The following is a 24150-nucleotide window of genomic DNA, read 5'->3' on the forward strand; positions in this document are numbered from 1 at the left end:
ATGTTTGGATTCAATATTACAGTCAGTGACCATGGTGAAGTTTTACCAAATCAAAAATTAAAATATTTTATGCATCTGATATTTTGTCTAAATATATATTTTTACTTTGTCTCTACACCCACAAGTTTATGTTTTTTTTATGTATTTATTTTATTTATTGATTCTATATTGCATTGTGATTCTGTGTTTGTAATGATGTAAAGCACTTTGAAATGTCTTGCTGCTGAAATGTGCTATACAAATAAAATTTGATTGATTGATTGATATGCAACAGAACGATAACAGTTTCTTTATGTTCCAAATTGGATTATCTATTTTACGCATTTACAACATGAATAATAGCCCGTAATAAAACTAATCTATAGCAAACCAACCACATGGTCTTCCCCAAGATACAGCTCCTGATACGGAGGATAAGAAGCCAATGGCTGCCATTTTAGAGAATTTCTCAAGATACTTCCACTGACAGCTGGCAAAAAACAAACAACAAAAAAACATATTTGACTCATAGCACAATCTAAGTGAAATCTAACTTTCCAAAGCACTATTAGCAGCACTGTCTTTAATATTAAACACTATAATTTAAAAATTCATAATACAGTAAATAAATAAATAAACATTTAGATGGTTGAAATTATTTTTTTAATGCTACCGTAATAACTGTTATTTGAAATGTTTACACATTTGTTAAAACATTTAAAAACATTTGTTAAATGGTGTGAGATAGATAATATGTGGAAGAAAATTAAGCTCCTTCACCTCCTCCACTAGGTATTATAGCAAACTGAAAAAATTCACTACTTCAAAATCAACCAATCAGAGCCAGGAGGAAGGTCTTAGCTGTTAATCCTAAAACACCATGTGTGTATATGCAGCTCAATGTTATAATGGTGGAGAAACAACTTACCATTATCTGCTGTCATCAGTGGCCATGCTAACTATAGCGGTAGGCTATAGTTAGCACAGATTGTCACAGATTATCTGTTTTATAATTCACTTTTACACATGACATTAACGGACCTGGGGAAACGAGACAACAACAAGCAAAAGGAAGCCAATATCTTGTTACTTGTGACAGCAGTAAAGTGGTTCTTTTGTTCTCAAAAATGAGCAATTGGAAAAAAATATTTTTTTAAAGGCTTTATTGAAAAGTATTTACAACAAATGTATCAGGAATATTTTGAGTAAGTAAAACATTTTTATACAGAACAAAGGCATTACATTTTTTTAAAAACACACAACACTGCAACACGGACTTCTTGGAATAAATCCCCATATGGACCTGGAAATCTGTGCTGGATTGTCCAAACACACCAGCTTGGGATGACCGCTCTGTGACCAGAACCCAGAGTCCCACACTGCCAAGACATAAACTGTCTGTATGCTGCCTATTCTTCACCTTCACCTGGAAATTCACTCCAGATGCTCCTGGGCAGATGCAGGACTCCCGGCTCCAGAGTGTAAGCCTCCTTGTGTGGTAGGGTTGAAATGCAACAAGGTGGCTGTTGAGGTAACACTTCCTTTCCACTATCCCATTCAAAAATCAGGCCTGAATCTTTTCCAAACCAACACTTACTGTGTTGGAGCTGTTTATAATGAGCTTCAGCAATTGTTTTTATCTGTCACTAGAAGCCCATTCAACATTGAAACCACAAAGACAACAGTTACTGTTCAACTTCACAATCAACCAGAATTTTATTCAAACAATCAACTGCATAAAATCACATCAACAGCTAAACATAATAATCAGAAACCAAAGCCACAAAGAAGAAATTAATTACCTTAGAAAAATACGAAGATGTGCCTTTGGAGACCACTGCATTTCAATCTGGAGAGACTCAGACGGAAAAAACAGCGATTAAAAAGGTTTATTGACATGCATGAATTTAAAGTTCTTTGGCGCTCGGGCCCCGGCTGAAGACATTGAGCTGTGAATTGCAATAAGCTCGGATGAGCATTCCCGATGTTGGTTAGGAATGTCATCCCCCGGGACCCAACACTGGTGGTGGAGGTCGGTGAAGGATGAGAGCCTGAAGAGTGGAGGTGGAGAAGGGGTGGAGGAGGGTTGAGCGCAGCTGGAAAGCGGAAGATGCCATGGATGGAGGTCCTTATCAACTGGGCCTTGGTCGGTGATTGGACGTGACGTGGCTTGGTCCAGCGTTGATAGGTCAGCGGCGATGAGCGGGACGCGCTGATTGGATGATGCAGGTGGGGCTAAAGAGTCTTCCAGTTTGAATTTGCGCCTAGGCTTCATGTGGCAGTTAAGACAGTTCCACCCCAGTGATCTGACTAGATTTTTTAACTCAATTACTTTTATATCAAGGCGTGTTTCTACTGTTTTATGCATTCTAACGTATAGCATAGGGGTGGACTCAAACAACCTGTAATGTTACTGTTTGCACGCCAGAGACCATGCAGGTGTTACAGGTGCCCAGGGATGAATTCATTGCTTCCTAAGCTATGCTATAAGCTATAGATGAAATTTTCATTTCATACAGAAACATTTCACTCAAGAAAGCGAGACCAAAGTTAATCAGCTTTCCGTGTTTTTCATCCCTTCAAACTGCCTTAAACTGGTTCCTGAACTAAAAAGAGCTCTCCTGACTTCTCTGACCCAGCAGATTTTGATTATAAAAATTAGCACACATTTCATATAATATCCTCAAACTCTGATAAAACAGACATGAGCAGTTTCAATACCAAAACATCTTTTACACTCAATGTTTTCTAATTAGTTTTCAACTCCTTTGGTTATAATGAACTAAAACATTTTCAAATCAATATATGATTTATACACTCTTAAGAATGTGATCTAATATAAAAAACTACTGATTAGACAAATTTTAATCAAATCATGCTCATTATATTTTTAAAAAATGTTCTACAGATTTTTCATCGTCACCTCTGTACAACATCACATTCGTCACTGCAAAAACATTTGGAGATCCACCATCAACGCCCTCAGTAACACATCTGCCCAGAATAAGCGCCTCGCTGACCAGAAACGGGTTCCGGCTCCCACCTACACTCCCGGTCAGAAGGTTTGGTTGTCCTCTCGTGATATTCCTTTAAAAGCTATGTCTAAGAAACTATCCCCCAGGTTTATTGGTCCGTTTGAAGTTGAAACCATCATCAGTCCTCCTGCAGTGCAAACAATACCATCCTTAGTCAGAGGTCAGGAGATATTAGTTTTAAATAAAGATAAAGCAGACATTCATAGATGGCAGATGATTCAAAAACTTGGAAATCATAAAAATACATTGGAAAAATGTCAAAGATATATGTCAACATTAGACATGAATATAACCATGAAAGAACTTAAAACAGTATTGAAAGGGACAGGATATTCAGCTCCAGGGGAGGATCAATTATGCTATGTTTTGACAGATTCCGGACGTAACATTGAAATTAATATTAAAATTGTTTATTAAAATATGGGTGGGGTTTTAAATTATCAGCAAGCACGTCTTGTTTTATAGTTGTTACAAATAAGAGAAATATTGATATAGGAACAATAAAATTATATGGACAGCCTTTAGAAAGGGTAGCAGAATTTAAATATCTAGGACTATGGTTGGATAATTCTTATACATGGAAAACACATAAAGATAACTTGGAAACTAAATGTAAGAAAATTATAAATCTACTAAAGGCTGTGGCTGGAAATAACTTGGGTGCAGATAGACAGTGATTATTAAACATATATAGAGCACTCATTAGATCACTAATGGATTATGGCAGTTTTATATATGGAGCAGCAGCTAAAACAACACTACAAAAAATAAATTACAGTGGCTTTACCTATATATGTATAGGAGCAGTGAAAACGACACCTATTAATGCTCTTTTAATAGAGACTGGGGAGACTCCACTGGAAATGAGAAGAATAAAATTAGCTCTAGTGTATTGGATGAAAATTAAAAGTGTTAAGGAAGAAAATGTTACAACAATTTTACATAACTGTTGGGAATATTCAAAGTTCCAGAGTAATGGATTTGGATGGATTGTAAGCAAATTGATTAAAATGTATTAGAGGATAAGAAAATAGCTCCGTTTAATCTGATTAGTGTTATTCCTCCATGGCTATTTCCAGAGGTAAATGTAGATAGATATGAGACTTCTTAAAATGAAAAATGAGTGGAATTTAAATGAAATAGGGATAAAGACTGATATATATTTAAGCAATAACGATTACAATTCCTTTTGGGAAAGGGAAAGGGAGATCATTAAGAGTAAAGAAATGGAAAAATTGCAAAAAAAGGTGGAATGAAGATAAGAAAGGAAGAAGATTATATGAAGTACAAAAGTCAGTTTTTATTAGAAATATTAATGAGAGAAATAGAAAGGAAGAAATAATAATGATTAGATTAAGAGTTGGTCATACCTATGTCATGTTTTGGTTTACTTGATTAACCCACATGCGCAGAACACACTAGAGAGACCAAGGTAAGATCAGTGGTTTATTATAAACACGGTGTAAAATGGGTGGGACACTCGGGAAGGCGGAACCGGACCAATGGTCTTCCTGAAGAGGAACACAGAAGTGAGAACAGAATGCCGGGAGGGAAACGGAAGTTCAGCGGTTCGAGGCCTTACTTGCTGGTGGATAAAGCGGAGCTGAGAGGGATAGGCAGCACGGTGGATCAGGGGTTGGAGCAGAGAGGACGGGCGACGGCGGCGTTGGAGGGCGGACATGTGAGACAGGCTCTTCGGGAAACAAGGAGGATCAGGTTGTGTGGTCTCGATGATTCCTCCGGCCACAGGGAATCCAGACGGACAGGATGCCGGCAGCTCCGCGGCAACGAAAACCTGAGGCGAGGCCACAAGAGCAGAATATTAGACTAGAGCAGGTGGTCTGAGGTCAGCAATAAAACTGGATCTACCATTTACGAGCTAACACTCTGGCACAAGAGTGTTGACGATGTCCTCCTGAAATACTCCTCCCAACAAGGTAAGTGGCAGCAGGTGTGCCGGCAGGATCCGCCGACCACGCCCACCACGAAGTTCCTGAACGCCCCCTGGTGGAGAAGGCCGCAGGAACCTCCTCCAGTCCTCCGGAGATCCACAACAACCTATTTAAATGACATTTTATATTTAATAGGACGGGAAAATAATGATAAATGTGAAAGATGTGGAGAGAAAGAAAATGTAGAACCCATATTGAACTGTAAAACATATGAACCCGAAAGGGAGAAATTGAGAAGAATGGTTGGAAGGACAGGTCAAGAATGGTCCCAATATACAGGTCCCAATATTCTTAAAGGAATATTGGGAAATGAAGGAAACATAATGGATATTTACAGATTAAGGAAAGCATTATTTATTTATCTTCAGAATACAAAATTAAAAAATAGAATTTGATAGATGTAAAGTAATGTTGCTACACACTCTTCTAGAGTAGGTGGCGGTATGCACCTTAAAGTTGCTTGCGATTCGCCATATGGTAATTAATGCTATGGTAATTAATCATTTTAATTACCATAGTCTCACACTCACAGCTGGCAGAATTCGCAAGAATTCACTGCGCTGCATTTGATAAAGACTGCCATACAGCGTATTATTGCGCAAAAAAGAGTTTGTGGTGATCTGTATTTGTAGATCTCGTGTTTAATTTATTTCAATAAAAACTTGTTTCCCATGTCTGATACTGTTTAATTCTTACAAACGCCTTTAAAATATTTAAAATATGTTTTAAAAAGGTAAGACGTTCTAATAAAAGAATTAGTGCATACAACTGCGATAGCTTTTCATTTTAAACGGATAGGATATTTTGATGAAGGATTTGTTACAGATCCAGCCTCTCCTGGGCAGTAGAGAGCAACGTGTATGTCCTGGGGGGGAGAAGAAGAGTGAGGGAAGTGTCCCGTTGTTGTTGAGAGCGGGGTGTGTTGTTTTTAGGGAAGCCGGCTGTCCAGTATGTTGTACTTGTTCATCCTGCCAAAAGAGGAATAAAGTTCTTAACGCGTTCATCTGCCTCCTCCCTGCTTTTGCCCACCAGGGGAGCACAACTGATAGGCCTAAGAGCTTGTTAACCAGCCGAACGAGCCGAAATAAACAACTATTCTAGACTTACTAAAGGTAACAAAGTGATATTTTTGTGGTTTCGTTGTGTATATAAATTGTTCTACTGCTATGCATAACGCTTAGGCTTCCACTTCAGTGCAGTGACTCAAAGAATGTTATTCGATGATAATATTTAACATAAACACAACCCGGTATTTTTGTAAACATGACGGTAGCAGTTTTAGACGCGTAGCACCGACAGATAAAGATATCTACAGTATACGTGCTACGGTAGGAAAATCTGACGAAGAAGCACAGATAGTCAGAACCGGTATTCAAATACGAGCCTAAACCAACGCAAGGCAAAGAACACAAAGTATCTCTCTCATACAATCTAGCGCGTTCACAACCAAAAGACACAGCAACTGTATCGGTCACGTGGTTTACCGTAAAGTGATACGCGCACCGAAAGGGGTTTGTTTCGTTTGCTCGGCGCAGGTGCCGATGTTTCTGTGTCGTCTGGCCCATCACTACTAAAAACTTTGAACCCTTTAGCGAAAATGCACATTATAGCGATAAGGTTAACGTAGGACTCTGACGTCAGATAAGGCGTATGTGGTAGAGTAGTCTGGCTGCCTGACCACAGGGTCATTGGCTCAAGCTGGTTAACAACATGACTGCGTTAAAGTTTTGTGCGAATATTTCCTGGCTGTTTACTGAGCATACAGACTTCAGCAAGAGAATCTATGCGGCTGCTTCTGTCGGGTTTCAAGCCGTGGAAGCAGGTTGGCTTTACGATTCGGACCTGTCAGAGCTCCAGAAAGCCAAGGAGGCAACTAGAGTGGAAGTCGTCCTTATCAACACGCCACCAGGTACTGCACAGGCCTGGCTAAAGCACCGAGATAAATGGCAGAGGCACTGCTGATGTTATGTTTATTTGATTTTTCTTTTATGACAAGTGCTTTAAGACAACATTTATTGTGATCGGCAGCGCTATCTAAACTTGGTTGTGTTTGTGTTGCAGGGGATATCAAGGCAGGCGATCTCGGTTTGGGAGCAGTTCCAGGGAGAGAGCTGGAGTTTAGAGAAGGGTTGGATCTTACTCTGAAGTATGCAAAAGCTTTGAACTGCAAGAGGTCAGAGAACACTCTTCCTGAAAACTTTTGTGCTTTTGAGACACTTACCATAGGAAGCAACTGACATACAAGTATTTGAAACTTTATAAATATTTGTCACTGTCAACCCATTGACAACTATAAAAGTAATGAAAGAAAAATTTGATGGGGATTTCCTTTTATATTTGCAGTGCGGGGTGTACCTCCCAATTCCATCAATGCTCATCTTTTTTCAGTTCTGTTTGGAATTTGTCCCATTTTTGTCCCATTGGGCTCGAGTTCTCATGATGGCTTTCAGTGGCAAATCGGTGAACAGGAGTTCTTGTGAATAATACAGAAAGTGTTATAAGCTCGGTGGTAGGGGCGCTAGGGCAGTACACCACTGTCCACTGAATTGTGCTAAAAAATGTTAATAGCGACAGGAAATTTGAAAATATACTAGATAATTATGGTATTGTAATATATTATTGACAATACTTAAACACCACCAACAGTGTTTTTTTTTTAAAGGGCAAATAACAAAAAAATACAATTGAATATGTTTGCACTTCAGTAAATCCTGATTAAGTAATCAGCCAGTGGATCATAATACAAGCTATGTAGTCCTGGTTACATCTAAAGGTAAGGTGATGTTATTATGGATAGAGTAATTATTTTACTTAAACGTACAGTAGAACAGAATCCAACACTGATCCTACCAGATCCTACCAGGCTAGAAAGTTGTCAAATTTGTTTCTCAACACGTAATCATTGTATACGCTCATTATTTCAGAAAATTGTGTCACTCCATAAGTGACATCTCATTGGAACACGTTTGATGATAACTTTGACTGGAAAAGGATTTGGACTTCAATTTTTACTCATTAAATATAATATATCATTTCAAATTATTCACACATTCTACTTGTCCAAAATCTTTTTACAAAGTTTTAACAAAAGTATAAATATACATTGCTCTTTTCATGTAGTAACCTGGAAGACATTTTTTTTTATTTTGGTCTTGCCCCTTCTCTACTTTAATTTTGGAAAAAAAGGTTTGCATTTTGATTTCTACTTTTATTGAACCAGATCTTTCCCTTTGCTTTGAAAATACATCATTTGGCTTCATTAACTACCCAGATAAAAAAGCAATTTTAGGTCACTAATCTTAGATCTTATCCTATACTTAGCCAAATGGGATATTTACGAATGCTGTTAAACTAATCAAAAACCTCTTGTCTCCATTTTTGAAAATGAGGTCACACGATATATTAAAACCATTAGAAATTACACCAATATAAAGTCCATTAAAATTTGTACCTTATGTGCTCTCTTAACTTATTTTAAGGTATTGTCTCAATGTGTGTAACCCTCTGGTAGCTGTCATTACACTGGATTTGGTTGTACTCTTCTTGCATTATTTCTCAATAATTATTTTACAAAATCAGTGTAACCTCCTCCACAAAATGTAAACAAAGGTAGTGTGGCATCAGGTCTTAAGATGTTGTAGGATTTCTCTTTGCACATGTGTCAAACATCAGGTTTTCCACATGTGATATACCGTAATCTTCTCTAATGGCCATCTGTTTTCTTCCTGTTTTTTAGATTATATGAATGAAAAAAGAAATATTATTTATGCTCAGCCCCTCTTAACTGAGGGGCTGAGCATTATTTTACAAGTTTCCTGGTTTATTGCACTGAAGAAAACTCTGATCTCTTGACAGAATTCACCTAATGGCAGGAAGGATTCCAGTGGATGCTCACAGAGCAGCAGTTGCAAGAGAAATGGAGGATGTCTTTGTGCAGAACCTAAACTATGCAGCTGATGTCTTGGCCAAGGTCAGGTTATTTTGTTTGGTATCAAGGTGGGGTGATGGCTGGGAAAGAAAACAAAAGGAAACAAAAAATAACAAAACAAACTATATACAAACTATATACTATATATAGTATATATAGTATATATATACTATATATACTCCTCCATGGGCTGCCACCTTATCGTGGTGGAGGGGTTTGAGTGCCCCAATGATCCTAGGAGCTATGCTGTCTGGGGCTTCATGCCCCTGGTAGGGTCACCCAAGGCAGACAGGTCCTAGGTGAGGGACCAGACAAAGTGCAGCCTGAAGACCCCAATGATGAGTAAAAACATTGGACTTGGTGTTCCCTCGCCCGGACGCGGGTCACCGGGGCCCCACTCTGGAGCCAGGCCTGGAGGGGGGGCACGATGGCGAGCGTCTGGTGGCCGGGCTTTTACCCATGGAGCCCGGCCGGGCTCAGCCCGAAGAGGAAACATGGGCCCCCCCTCCCATGGGCCCACCACCCGTGGGAGGGGCCAAAGGGGTCGGGTGCACTGTGTGATGGGTGGCGGCCAAGGGAGGGGACCCTGGCGGTCCGATCCTCGGTTGCAGAAACTGGCTCTTGGGACGTGGAATGTCACCTCTCTGGTGGGGAAGGAGCCGGAGCTAGTGCGTGAGGTCGAGAGGTTCCGGCTAGAAATAGTCGGTCTCACCTCGACGCATGGCTCTGGTTCTGGAACCAGTCTCCTTGAGAGGGGCTGGACATACTTCCACTCTGGAGTTGCCCAGGGAGAGAGACGTCGGGCAGGAGTGGGCATACTTGTTGCTCCCCATCTCGGCGCCTGTACGTTGGGGTTCACCCCGGTGAGCGAGAGGGTAGCATCCCTCCGCCTACGGGTGGGGGGACGGGTTCTGACTGTCGTTTGTGCTTACGGGCCGAACGACAGTTCAGATTACCCACCCTTTTTGGAGTCCTTAGAGGGGGTACTGGAGAGTGCTCCTCCTGGGGACTCCCTTGTTCTGCTGGGGGACTTCAACGCTCACGTGGGCAACGACAGTGAGACCTGGAGGGGCGTGGTTGGGAGGAACGGCCCGCCCGACCTGAACTCGAGCGGTGTTCTGTTGCTGGACTTCTGTGCTCGCCATGGATTGTCCATAACGAACACCATGTTCAAGCATAAGGGTGTCCATATGTGCACTTGGCACCAGGACACCCTAGGCCGCAGTTCGATGATCGACTTTGTCATCGTTTCATCGGATCTGCGGCCGTATGTCTTGAACACTCGGGTGAAGAGAGGTGCGGAGCTGTCCACTGACCACTACCTGGTGGTGAGTTGGCTCCGGTGGTGGGGGCGAAAGCCGGTCAGACCTGGCAGGCCCAAACGTGTTGTGAGGGTCTGCTGGGAACGTCTGGCAGAATCCCCTGTGAGACGGAGCTTTAACTCCCATCTCCGGCAAAACTTCGAACACGTCCCGGGGGAGGTGGGGAACATGGAGTCTGAGTGGACCGTGTTCCGTGCCTCCATTGTCGAGGCGGCCGATCGGAGCTGTGGCCGCAAGGTTGTCGGTGCCTGTCGCGGCGGCAACCCTCGAACCCGTTGGTGGACACCTTCGGTGAGGGATGCCGTCAGGCTGAAGAAGGAGTCCTATCGGGCCTTTTTGGCCTGTGGGACTCCGGAAGCAGCTGATGGGTACCGGCGGGCGAAGCGACATGCGGCTCGGGCGGTTGCTGAGGCAAAAACTCGGACGTGGGAGGAGTTTGGAGAGGCCATGGAGAAAGACTTCCGCACGGCTTCGAGGCGATTCTGGTCCACCATCCGGCGTCTCAGGGGGGGGAAGCGGTGCAGCACAAACACTGTTTATAGTGGGGATGGTGTGCTGCTGACCTCTACTCGGGACGTTGTGGGTCGGTGGGCAGAGTACTTCGAAGACCTCCTCAATCCCACCAACATGCCTTCCACTGAGGAAGCGGAGCCTGGGGACTCTGGGTTGGGCTCTCCAATCTCTGGGGGCGAGGTCGCCGAGGTGGTTAAAAAGCTCCTCGGTGGCAAGGCCCCGGGGGTGGATGAGATCCGCCCGGAGTTCCTCAAGGCTCTGGATGTTGTAGGGTTGTGTTGGTTGACGCGACTCTGCAATATCGCATGGACATCGGGGGCAGTTCCCCTGGATTGGCAGACTGGGGTGGTGGTCCCCCTGTTCAAAAAGGGGGACCGGAGGGTGTGCTCCAATTATAGAGGGGTCACACTCTTAAGCCTCCCTGGCAAGGTCTATTCAGGGGTCCTGGAGAGGAGGGTCCGTTGGATAGTCGAACCTCGGATTCAGGAAGAGCAGTGTGGTTTTCGTCCTGGTCGTGGAACACTGGACCAGCTCTACACCCTCGGCAGGGTCCTGGAGGGTGCATGGGAGTTCGCCCAACCAGTCTACATGTGTTTTGTGGACTTGGAGAAGGCGTTCGACCGTGTCCCTCGGGTAGCCCTGTGGGGGGTTCTCCGGGAGTATGGGGTACCGGGCCCTTTGATACGGGCTGTCAGGTCCCTGTATGACCGGTGTCAGAGTCTGGTCCGCATTGCCGGCAGTAAGTCGGGCTCGTTTCCGGTGAGAGTTGGACTCCGCCAGGGCTGCCCTTTGTCACCGATTCTGTTCATCACTTTTATGGACAGAATTTCTAGGCGCAGCCAAGGTGTTGAGGGGATCCGATTTGGTGGCCTTAGGATCTCATCTCTGCTTTTCGCAGACGATGTGGTCCTTTTGGCTTCATCAGATCGTGATCTGCAGCTCTCGCTGGAGCGGTTCGCAGCCGAGTGTGAAGCGGCCGGGATGGGGATCAGTGCCTCCAAATCCGAGGCCATGGTCTTGAGCCGGAAAAGGGTAGAGTGCCTTCTCCGGGTCAGGGGGGGTGTCCTGCCCCAAGTGGAGGAGTTTAAGTATCTCGGGATCTTGTTCACGAATGGGGGAAGAAGGGAGCGGGAGATCGACAGGCGGATTGGCGCAGCGTCTGCTGTCAAGCGGGCGCTGTACCGGTCCGTCGTGGTGAAGAGAGAGCTGAGCCAAAAAGCGAGGCTCTCGATTTACCGGTCGATCTACGTTCCCACCCTCATCTATGGTCATGAGCTTTGGGTCATGACCGAAAGAACGAGATCGCGGATACAAGCGGCCGAAATGGGTTTTCTCCGTAGGGTGGCTGGGCTCTCCCTTAGAGATAGGGTGAGAAGCTCAGTCATCCGGGAGGGACTCAGAGTAGAGCCGCTGCTCCTTCACATCGAGAGGAGCCAGTTGAGGTGGCTTGGGCATCTGGTCAGGATGCCTCCTGGACGCCTCCCTGGTGAGGTGTTCCGGGCACGTCCCACCGGGAGGAGGCCCCGGGGAAGACCCAGGACACGCTGGAGAGACTATGTCTCTCGGCTGGCCTGGGAACGCCTCGGGATTCCCCCGGAAGAGCTGGAAGAAGTGGCCGGGGAGAGGGAAGTCTGGGCCTCCCTTCTGAAGCTGCTACCCCCGCGACCCGACCTCGGATAAGCGGAAGAAGATGGATGGATGGATGGATGGATGGATGGATGGATGGATATACTATATATATATAGTTCTCCAACCTCCAACCTCCAATTCATCAGCAAAGTTATTGAAAAAGCTGTGTGTAAACAATTAACTAGCTTCCTAACGATAACCAACCGCTTTGACTCCTTCCAGTCGTGCTCACCACAGCACAGAGACCGCCCTCGTAAAAGTGTTCAGTGACATCCATATAAATACAGACTGTGGGAGAACCACAGTGCTGGTTCTGTTGGACCTCAGTGCAGCTTTTGACACTGTTGACCATGACATTTTACTGAATCGCCTGGAGAGTTGGGTCAGACTCTCCGGTCCAGTGCTTAACTGGTTTGAATCCTACATAAAGAAAAGGGATTTCTTTGTTTCAATTGGAAACTTCTCATCAAAGAGGTCAAAGGTCACATGTGGGGTACCCCAAGGTTCAATCCTAGGACCTCTCTTATTCAATATTTATATGCTCCCACTAGCTCAGGTTACAACAGGAAATAATATTAGCTACCATAACTATGCAGATGACACACAGCTCTACATTACGATGTCACCAGGTGACTCAGAGCCCATCCAATCACTGAACAGATGCTTAGAACAGATAAATGTGTGGATGTGCCAAAACGTTCTCCAGCTGAACAGAAACAAAACTGAAGTTATTATTTTTGGACCTAACGAGGAACGATCTAGAGTCAATGCACAGCTTCAGTTATTACAACTAAAAACCAGCGATCAGGCCCGAAACCTGGGAGTAGTGATGGACTATGACCTGAACCTACAGAGCCACATAAAGACAGTTACAAAGTCAGCCTTCTATCACCTGAAGAACATTTCTAGGATTAAAGGACTAATGTCTCAGCCAGATCTAGAGAAACTCATCCATGCGTTCATCTTCAGTCGTATTGATTATTTCAACAGACTTCATAAGTCTGTCCAACATATCAATTAAACAGCTGCAGCTGATCCAGAATGCTGTTGCTCGCGTTCTCACTAAAACCAGGAAGATAGAGCACATAACACCAGTTTTAAAGTCCCTACACTGGCTCCCTGTAGCTCAAAGAATAGACCTTAAAATACTGTTGTTAGTTTACAAATCACTGAACGGCTTAGCACCACAATACATTAAAGATCTGCTGTTGTTGTATCAACCTTCCAGACCTCTCAGGTCTTCCGGTTCTGGTCTGCTCTGCATCCCCAGAACCAGAACCAAACGAGGAGAAGCAGCTTTCAGCATCTATGCACCACAAATGTGGAACAAACTTCCAGAAAACTGTAAAACAGCTGAAACACTGACTTCTTTTAAATCTTGACTAAAAACCCACCTGTTTAGAATTGTATTTGAAATGTTATCAATTACAAATTTATTGATGGAACTTGACTTAATGCTGTGTTTTGATTGTTGATTCTATCTTGCATTGTGTTTCTGTGTTTGTAATGATGTAAAGCACTTTGAAATGCCTTGCTGCTGAAATGTGCTATACAAATAAAATTTGATTAATTAATATATATATATATACAGTAGTACAGACCAAAAGTTTGGACACACCTTTTAATTCAATGAGTTTCCTTTATTTTCATGACTACTGACATTGTAGATTCACACTGAAGGCATCAAAACTATGAATAACACATGTGGAAATATGCACTAAACAAAAAAGTGTAAAACTGAAAATACCCCTCATATTCTAGTTTCTTCAAAGTAGCAACCTTTTGCTGTGATTACTGCTTTGCACACACTCTGCATTTTCTTGATGAGCTTGATGAGGTAGTCACCTGAAATGGTTTTCACTTCATAGTTGTGCCCTGTCAGGTTAATAAGTGGGATTTATTGCCTTATAAATAGTCATGAAAATAAAGAAAACCCATTTTAATTAGAAGGTGTGTCCAAACTTTTGGTCTGTACTGTATATATACACTGCTCAAAAAAATAAAGGGAACACTCAAATAACACATCCTAGATCTGAATGAAAGAAATATTCTCATTGAATACTTTGTTCTGTGCAAAGTTGAATGTGCTGACAACAAAATCACACAAAAATCATCAATGGAAATCAAATTTATTAACCAATGGAGGCCTGGATTTGGAGCCACACACAAAATTAAAGTGAAATAACAGTACACGCTGATCCAACTTTAATGTAATGTCCTTAAAACAAGTCAAAATGAGGCTCAGTATTGTGTGTGGCCTCCACGTGCCTGTATGACCTCCCTACAATGCCTGGGCATGCTCCTGATGAGGTGGCGGATGGTTTCCTGAGGGATCTCCTCCCAGACCTGGACTAAAGCATCCGCCAACTCCTGGACAGTCTGTGGTGGATGGAGCGAGACATGATGTCCCAGATGTGCTCAATCGGATTCAGGTCTGGGGAACGGGCTGGCCAGTCCATAGCTTCAATGCCTTCATCTTGCAGGAACTGCTGACACACTCCAGCCACATGAGGTCTAGCATTGTCCTGCATTAGGAGGAACCCAGGGCCAACCGCACCATCATATGGTCTCACAAGGGGTCTGAGGATCTCATCTTGGTACCTAATGGCAGTCAGGCTACCTCTGGCGAGCACATGGAGGGCTGTGCGGCCCTCCAAAGAAATGCCACCCCACACCATTACTGACCCACTGCCAAACCGGTCATGCTGAAGGATGTTGCAGGCAGCAGACCGCTCTCCACGGCGTCTCCAGACTCTGTCACGTCTGTCACATGTGCTCAGTGTGAACCTGCTTTCATCTGTGAAGAGCACAAGGCGCCAGTGGCGAATTTGCCAATCCTGGTGTTCTCTGGCAAATGCCAAGCGTCCTGCACGGTGTTGGGCTGTGAGCACAACCCCCATCTGTGGATGTCAGGCCCTCATACCATCCTCATGGAGTCGGTTTCTAACCGTTTGTGCAGACACATGCGCATTTGTGGCCTGCTGGAGGTCATTTTGCAGGGCTCTGGCAGTGCTCCTCCTGTTCCTTCTTGCACAAAGGCGGAGGTAGCGGTCCTGCTGCTGGGTTGTTGCCCTCCTACGGCCTCCTCCATGTCTCCTGGTGTACTGGCCTGTCTCCTGGTAGCGCCTCCAGCCTCTGGACACTACGCTGACAAACACAGCAAACCTTCTTGCCACAGCTCGCATTGATGTGCCATCCTGGATAAGCCGCATTACCTGAGCCACTTGTGTGGGTTGTGGAGTCCGTCTCATGCTACCACGAGTGTGAAAGCACCACCAACATTCAAAACTGACCAAAACATCAGCCAGACAGCATAGGTACTGAGAAGTGGTCTGTGGTCCCAACTGCAGAACCACTCCTTTATTGAGTGTGTCTTGCTAATTGCCAATAATTTCCACCTGTTGTCTATTCCATTTGCACAACAGCAGGTGAAATTGATTGTCAATCAGTGTTGCTTCCTAAGTGGACAGTTTGATTTCACAGAAGTTTGATTTACTTGGAGTTATATTGTGTTGTTTAAGTGTATTTTTATTGTATATTGTATTTTAGTGTATTTTTATTTTTTTGAGCAGTGTATATATATATATATATATTTCTCCGTGACACAAACCACTGGCTGAAGCCCCAACAACTTACAATAAATGAAATTAAATGGCTCCACTTAAATTACGGTCACTTCACCTGCTGAGGTCTGAATGCACAGCCTCACAAATTTCTCCTGGTCACATCTACAGAGAAATCTGCGCTGGTTCATCTGTCAGTTGGATCTGTCTGATCCAAGCCGATCAATTGAACTCTGAGTTTTTTATGGTGCACGTGGTCCAGTGTGTGTTTTTTCCAGGATTTTTTTCTTGTGGTTTTGCTTCCCCGGAACGGACAGATGTTACGTCTGCTGCGCTCATCCTGAGCGCCGCTCTCCTTTTGGGCGTAATGTCTTCTTTACCCATAGGGTAATGTTGAAAACTCAGGGTGAGTTTGCGTCCGCATTGGCTGTGCAGCGGACTGCGCATTTAACTTCAGCACCTTTTATTTATTTCCTAAAGATAAACTGCCGGCTCCTCTGTTTAGACTATAAATGGATTAACACAACATCTTTTTAGTTTTCTCTGTTCTGTTTGTAATGGAGACTGAAATTAAACGCACCTCGGGCTGAAATGATTCCTTGAGTGATTCGAGTACCTCGATTATTAAAATTCCTTGAGGAAAATTTATCTGCCTCGAAGCTTCCTTAAATTATGTTTTACTATTTAATGCGCTGTGTTCCGGCCAGGTTATTACTTGCTTTGCGCAGAGCTCTAACTTCCATGTAAGTTGTTGACGAAAGCTAAGCGTTAGCAGTAAAACGCCCAGTTTTCAAATTTGGCCTGGGAGGATTTTATTGATTCATGATAATGTCTGGGTCTTTGTCGTTTTTCGGGGAACCAATAAGCATCCTTAAAATGACTGGCGCGATGCCTGGAGTACGGCAGATTTCTTCCTCCCGGAGCTGCTGCATGGTGGCCAGTGTTCAGAGCGAATGCTGGGGAAGAGGGCTGCAAGTGTATTTATACAGGTGAGCGGATAGACTGAACACTGCAGGCTACTGCGCATTAGATAATTAACGTAAGCATAGCTTTACGGACGAATCGGAAAGTTTATTTCATATCATCCCGGTCTGAACAAATGTGCTTTGGAGCTTATCGTGGCGGAACGTAGCTGCTAGATGTGTTTCTGTTGTGAACCGGGGTTTTGGTTTCTTTTTGGGATTTTTCTGTTTGCCTGCTGTTTCCCTCTTCGTCCACCAGATGGTGACTAAAGACCTTGGAGGGCGTGCCCACTGACTCTGTCGGTGCACCTGTGATTCATCACTCAATCATTCCGGAGTATATGAGGAGCAGGCTGCCAGCACTTCAACGCCTGAGTGTTTGCCAGTTATGGTACTCTGCGCCCCGCCGAACTAGCTCTATGTGTTTTTCTGAAATTACTTCTAGTAATTTACCCTTGTTGCCTCTCTCTCAGGTGTATCCTTGTGACACCTTGGAAATTCCCCTGTGAGTCCTGAGTCCTGGCTTTCTGGATCTCTCCCCTCATGACGTCGTGGATTGTTACACACTGAGTTGCCCGAGTCTCTTCTTCGTCTCTGCAGATCTTCAATAAACCGTTCCTGGATTCCCATCTGGCAGTCGGTTCGCTCCTCGTTTCTCCACATTTGAGCTTACCTGTCCGCCCTCCTCCGCAAGCCTCTCCATTCACCGTTGATCAACTCTCCGTCAAGACCTCACACTAGAACCCGGATCACTTCAAAGTAACTCACAAAGAGACCATACCCTGGAGACCACTGTATACCCCCCTGACGGAAGGTTTTCTTCACATCAAGTAAACTCAGTCAATTCCTTCTTGAAGTTCCAATTTCCGACTACCCAAACTCAACATCCTTTTCTCACTGCTCTGTAGAGCACAGTCGACCACAGTTGCCAACTCCAAGGACAAGAATCACACAATTTTACTTTTTCATCTTTGTAAAAAATAAACTTAATTTATCTGATCATCTGTTCTCCTGGTGGTGTTCTGTATGTGTGTAAAGAAACTGGAACCCATCATGATAGTTTCTGGTTGTGACGAACCAAGGTGTCAAATCCCGTCACTAACATGAACACAAAAGCTATAAATGTTTGGGCAAGGTGAGAGTTCATCTATTGAACTGACTGAAGATGAATACATAAACCAAATGCTGGAGTATGGACATTTTTTAGTATTTGTGAGCCTGCCTCTTTATTATTGAATTGAATATAATTTCTGATTTTTGTATAACTTTTCTTCAGGTTAACTTGTAAAGTGAGCTATTATTGTTACAGGTTAATTTTCTAAACTACAGAAAAGTTATTGTTAGAGAATCTCAAATGTGAAAAATTGGACTGATGTTTATATGCAATAGTAACACTGCTGTTAGATTTACCAATATTTTATTTTAGCTTTTTTTTGTATTCGAATAATCGGTCATCGATTACTCGATTACTAAAATATTCGTTTACAACAGCTCTAAACACACCATTTCGAGCAAAGATTTGGAATCAGCCTCTGAACCAGACGCTCCAAAGCAACCGATCCATAACTCTTCAACACGCTGTCAGCTCCCGGTCAGAAAGACTCGTTTAGTTTGTTTTGATGGTTTTTATTGGAGTTCAATAGACATAATCAGAATGTTCCCAACAGGAAGGAATCACTGGATTGATTGAGCCAATCAACACAAGAATTACAGACCCTCGCTACTTTCTGGACTCCCCTCATCAAGGTAAGACTGGCTGCCTCTAAGAACTGCAGAGTCACTGATTCAGGTGGTTGGCAGACTACACTTCCAAAACAACTTTTCATGTCATCTTGAACACAGGTCCTTTGAGTAAAATTGTGAGCATATGGCACATTTAGAGACAGTAGTTTGACATGAAAGCAGAAAAAATATAAATAATGATGGAAAATAAAGAAAATTTGTGCATTCACAAGTGGTGCGATTTCTTCAAAGAAATACAGAAGCAGCCAAATGTTTGCTTTTCTATGTTGTGTGATACTCATTTCATTATGGAAAACACTATAATTTTCCAAGGCACTATAATTTCCACTATTTCCACTATAATTTTAAGGAAGGTGTTTTATTCATTAAAGAGGCTTTTTGTTAATTCAGGAATAAAATATTATTTGGAACTTCTTATCTGTTCATAAATTTTATTATATCGTATATTTGTTAGAACTTGGCCTGAAGCCAATTTTTGGTTCTTTTGGATGTTTTGCAGCTGCAGCAATACTGGGGAAGGTTGGCAAGCCCAACATCCAGCTACAGATGGTAGGTACTTTGAAAATGTGTCTCAGCTTAGGGAAAGAATGTAAATCAAAAAAGTTATCAGTTTACTCAGTAGTTGCATCCACTGTTGCAGGACATATTTCACTGGCAAATTATGGATGGAAATCTGACAAAAAACATGCACAAATATTTTCCCATAATAGGTAAGTTGAAAGATTAAACTGTGATATGTATGGTGGCACAACATACACAAACAAAGCTTATTCTGGTTCAGTGTTAAAATGTGTACTAGATTTCATTGATTTATGTTGAAATATTGAAGTGCATTCCAGTTCCTAAACTGGAATTCCTAAACCTTGATAAAAAAAAAGTCAAATTGAGTTTCTTGTTGGGACTGTCTTGATGACGTTTTCAGAATTAGAACGAGTCTGCACATATTTAAAACAAGCCAAATGTCTAAATACACATTTTATGATCCAATACTCAGTCTGTTTTCTGAAGCATTACCTGACACATTTTAAACTTTTCTAGTATTGGTAGAATGAACAGAACAAGAAATTAAAACTCAAACACAACACAACACTAAGTAAAAGAGGGCCTTGCACATTCTTAATGTTTCAAGAATGACTAAAATGGTTACATTCTTGACATCTATGTATGTATGTATAAGAATATAGTTTTCATTTCCCACTGACATCTGAACACGACTCTAGTGTGTAATGTACACTGTAACCAAGTTGAAACTTTGCTTATTATTGGCAACAGTTCTGTTACTAATTCAATTTATTTCCAATAAAAGTACGACTCTGTCTTTTCCATCTACAAACAATAAACTCTCCATGAACTGATGATAATAATAGTATCATGAAGAGACATAATGTACTGTTGTGGGAAATAAAAAGAAGATCTTGTTTGAAGAACTTTTGAAGAAAAACAACCTCAACAGAACAACAACTTCTGAAGAAAAATCATTGCTCTTACACAAATATTTTCAGATAACAAAAAACAAATAGTTTGTTATTAAGCAGCAATGCACCTACTCATTTTTGGTTATGCACTGCAGATACAATGTACTGGATGGTGAAAAATTAAGTCTTCAGCTGTGTCCAAACAGTGTTTTGGTACAGTTTTATATAAAGTTTTACTACCATCTAATTCTAACCTCATAAGACAAACAGTTTTTCTCAGTCACAATACTTAACACTGAGCTATAGTTTACATCAGAACTTCCCTTCAGAGTAAACTGTTATATGGATAACATGACTAATCAATTCGACTGTCTTACACTGAAACAAGGATTTGTCATTCTGAGGCATGACATGTTCATTGATTTTTTTTATATTTTTTTGAGAGATGGACTATGGATTTTGAGAAATTAACTAGATTTTGTTGGTGTGTTGCTGTTTGGTGCATTTCTCAAAAAAATGTTTGGCATTTGGAAAACAGTAAGTGTCTCAATTTGTGCTGTCTGAGAAAAATTAAATAGACTAGACTGTCTCTATTCTTTTTGACTTTTATGCTCTATACTCAGCTTGTTTGCCATTTTTATTTTTAAAACTCTCAGATCATCTGCTTGGATTTTCCTGAGTGTGTGACAAGGATGGGCCAGGTTAAGTAGTTTGGAGATGAAGTTAAAAAAGAAACACTGGGATAATTTTGAAGTGGACAGAAAGAATTGTGGAGATGTTGAATAAAGAATGTTGAATTATAAAGTCCAGGGAGGAAGATAACGGAGGAAGTGAAAGAAAACATGCTGAATGCAAGGAGCAGTCGATTCATTTGCTTGCCTGTTCTTTAAAATTTGATTTAAACATAATGTGGAACCAGATATTGTAGTAATAATAATAATTGTATCACAATGTGATTTCACTGAGAATGCATAGTGCGTGAGATGCATGGTAGGCAGTGATCTAAAATCAAATGTCTTGTTACTCAGGCCATGTTCAGATTGCACAGGTTCCAGCCAGGAATGAACCTGACAGCAATGGAGAGTTGTGTTACAGATACTTATTAAACACACTGGAGAAGCTTGGTTATCAAGGATACATTGGCTGTGAATACAAGCCACTTGGTAAGTCTTTTTTAAGTGTTGTTGATGTAATTCAAGGATGTCAGCTGGATAATCGTTTCTGTTACCTGCAGACTCCACAGAAAAGAGTCTGGGGTGGATCCAACAATACTGGGCCCAATATTCTTGAACTTTTCTGAAAGTTCAGTGGCCTTTTATTTGTCCTTAAAGCTGTAGTATGTAACTTCAGAAAAAAAAGTTTTTAATATATTTTTTATAGTCTTGTAATGGTGACTGCTGGAGATAGGCACCAGCGCACCTCCTGACCCCACCAGTGATAAGTGTGTATGATAATGGATGGGTAATTATTACTCATTTGTTATACATGAGTTGATTGACAACGATAAGACTACTAGTGGCTCTGATTGGTTGTTATTGACCAAGAGCTGTGCTTTTCTGCAAATGGGAGTAGTAGCGCAAGGAAATGGTGGAGGTGCTCAATCTTTTCACAGACTATGATCATCAGGTTACCTGTCTCAAACTCATGATACTGTAACAGTTTGAACAACAAATAAACATATTTTAGCTAAAGTTACATACTGCAGCTTTTAAGTGTTCTTTATGAAAACCTTCTGGAGCCTTCCAGTGCAGCGGAGGGCCAAACTCCTGCAACATGAGGATTCTACATTCTGCTAGTGAATATATGATAATTTCTATTTTTACTGCATATTAAGATAATACTTGGGTGTTATTTTAACACATTTAGCCCCTTGTAAAAATGTATTTGATCTTCCCTCCTTCTTTTGCTAACATGTAATTTTGTTTTTAAATAAAAGATTCACACTTATGTGTAAACAATCAATTTGGACAAATTTGGGGATGTAATCAACCTTGGAATGTTTATTTTGTATCTTGGTCATTTTTCTGCCTAAAATCCTGACCTGCTTGATCTGACAAGCAGGTTTTAAAAAAGATAAGTGGAAAAGTGGATAAAGCACAGAAACATCAGCAACTCAATTGGTCAACCAAATGTTGATGCTAATGTTGACGTTACTGATGTAGTAATGATGTATAAAACAATTTTTATGGTACAATTTTTATACCATGTATAAAACAATTGAAAAGCACATAATTAAAGAATAAAAGTATTGTAACTGAGTAACTCAATAGTACAGGTCAAAAGGCATGTTTTAACATTTTCTCTTACAGAAGGGAGCAACTAGGATTACACATAGTTAAATTAATGAATCTTAATGAATTTTTATTTTACAGAAATATACAGTACTTGTATGTAATCAAACTGTGGCTAAAGTTATGTGATTCCTTATATGTTGGATCAGACATGCTAGTGATTAAATATTTAAAAGGTTTTAATTAAATGAGTTGTGATTTTTGACAATGATTCTGAAGAGAATATAAAGTACATAACCTGTGAAGTATGATGGGGTGTTGAGTAACCTGAGAACGTGTGAGATCATTCCATATTTTAATGCAGAGATTATTGACTAATGATGGCTACATTGAGATAATTCAAACTCATCTGAAAGCCTGGAATTGAAGCCTGTGTTAAACTGATGAACTAATTGTTCTTTTACAGAAGTAGTCAATAACTACTGAAGAATAAGATGATTAAGAATGTGCAATGATTTTCATGTATCTGTAATAATGCTGCATTATTGAGAATTGATGATTGAGAATTAATTATGAACAGATTAGGAAAAGGTTTGACTGGGTAAGCAGAGGCCTCACGGTCTGCATGTTGAATTGTGTCCGAAATGGACAAAGGTTTTCAAACCCAAGAAGTAACTTCTTTGGGCTGTAAAGCTGAAATGGATTAAAAGCTGACCATTAAACATCAGTGAATGAAGGGATGTGGCAGAAGGAAAATCCCAGCTGCTGCAAAGATGCAGAATAAGGGTAGAATGTTGAATTCTGGCAGATATCGAGGCAAGCTCAAGACTTTTACAAGAACCATGCAGCAGAAGAAGAGGACCGCAGCCACGGCTGCAAGGACTTTGCTTTGTGTAAGGCAGGAGGATCAAACTCATTTTCATTTTAGGCCAAATGTCTGAATGTTCTTAAAGGGCCAGATATGCCAGAATGTACTGATAAAACCAATTAAACTGTTAAAATATTAATAATAGTTGTTTGTTTCAGCATTCAATAAGTGTTTCTTAAAATTAAATAATCGCTGATCTGTCCCTCCAGGGTTTTGTGATTGTTTTTGTATTTTTTGCAATCAAAATAGCAGATTTTGTGGTACTAATTTAGAAATATTTATAAGGAATTTTGTGCTGATGTATGATGTTAAATGTGACTTTTTGCTATCAATCACAGACTATAACTTGACATCATGTAATCCTGACGCAGCAGTCACTTAAACTCAATGTTTTGACCAATTTTGAGAAAAAATTGCAGCAAAATCAAAAAGAAAATGTGTGAATCCGTTGATTTTGTGTGAAAAACTGGAGTCTTGTTGATGTAATTTGGAGTCTAGAGGGCCACATTAAAAGCTACGGTGTGCCAGATTTGAGTTTGACATCTGTGGTGTCTGGCTGCCAGCACTCCCAAGACTGTGCACTCAGATTTGGCCTCCCTCATTAGGTGTGGCTTAAACCCCTAAAACAAAGATAAAGAACTTGGTTAGTGAGAAACCAAGTTCCATTGCCCTGTTAATGAATCTTGCTCGTCCTTCACCAGAGGGAGGAGATATCTCTTGTTTTACAACACATTATACTGCATTTGTGGTTCTGCAGGTCTGATTTGTCCTTAGTTTTCTTGTTTAATTAGTTATTAGTAGTTTTGAAGTTAATATCTCAGTGTTTCAAGTTTTATTTTGTCATAGGTCGTTCATCAGATCTGAATGGCATTTTATCACATACACACACACACGCCTACGCCCACACACATATCTACTGTATATATATATATATATATATATATATATATATGTATATAAAGTGAGGTGCTGTGAGGTTCGTAGCTATTGAGGCACTGACTTAATCATAA

At 41.5% G+C, this 24150-nt stretch overlaps 1 protein-coding gene and 1 long non-coding RNA gene across 3 annotated transcripts; one reads left to right on the forward strand and one right to left on the reverse strand.

Annotated features, from left to right (window-relative positions):
- Positions 1 to 4394: 4394 nt before the first annotated feature.
- LOC114139447 (uncharacterized) lies at positions 4395 to 6540 on the reverse strand. 2 transcript variants are annotated; one of them, XR_003594449.1, is made up of 3 exons: positions 4884 to 5093; positions 4597 to 4809; positions 4395 to 4525 (listed from the first exon to the last, which is right to left on the reverse strand). It is a non-coding gene; the product is annotated as an uncharacterized LOC114139447 (long non-coding RNA). The 2 variants fall into 2 exon arrangements; XR_003594448.1 differs by lacking the exon at positions 4395 to 4525 and adding an exon at positions 6451 to 6540 and having other exon boundaries at positions 4532 to 4809; positions 4884 to 5934.
- A 109-nt stretch (positions 6541 to 6649) lies between these two features.
- Positions 6650 to 23348, forward strand: hyi (hydroxypyruvate isomerase). Its single transcript, XM_028009404.1, has 8 exons — positions 6650 to 6875; positions 7028 to 7139; positions 8822 to 8936; positions 18551 to 18629; positions 19126 to 19175; positions 19267 to 19336; positions 21070 to 21204; positions 21276 to 23348. The coding sequence occupies exons 1-8, from the start codon at positions 6677 to 6679 to the stop codon at positions 21329 to 21331; spliced, it is 816 nt and encodes a 271-aa protein (XP_027865205.1). The 5' UTR covers positions 6650 to 6676; the 3' UTR covers positions 21332 to 23348.
- The last annotated feature ends 802 nt before the right edge of the window (positions 23349 to 24150 follow it).

The sequence above is a fragment of the Xiphophorus couchianus genome, chromosome 23 (genome assembly GCF_001444195.1).
Source record: "Xiphophorus couchianus chromosome 23, X_couchianus-1.0, whole genome shotgun sequence".
In the NCBI taxonomy this organism is placed as follows: Eukaryota; Metazoa; Chordata; class Actinopteri; order Cyprinodontiformes; family Poeciliidae; genus Xiphophorus; species Xiphophorus couchianus.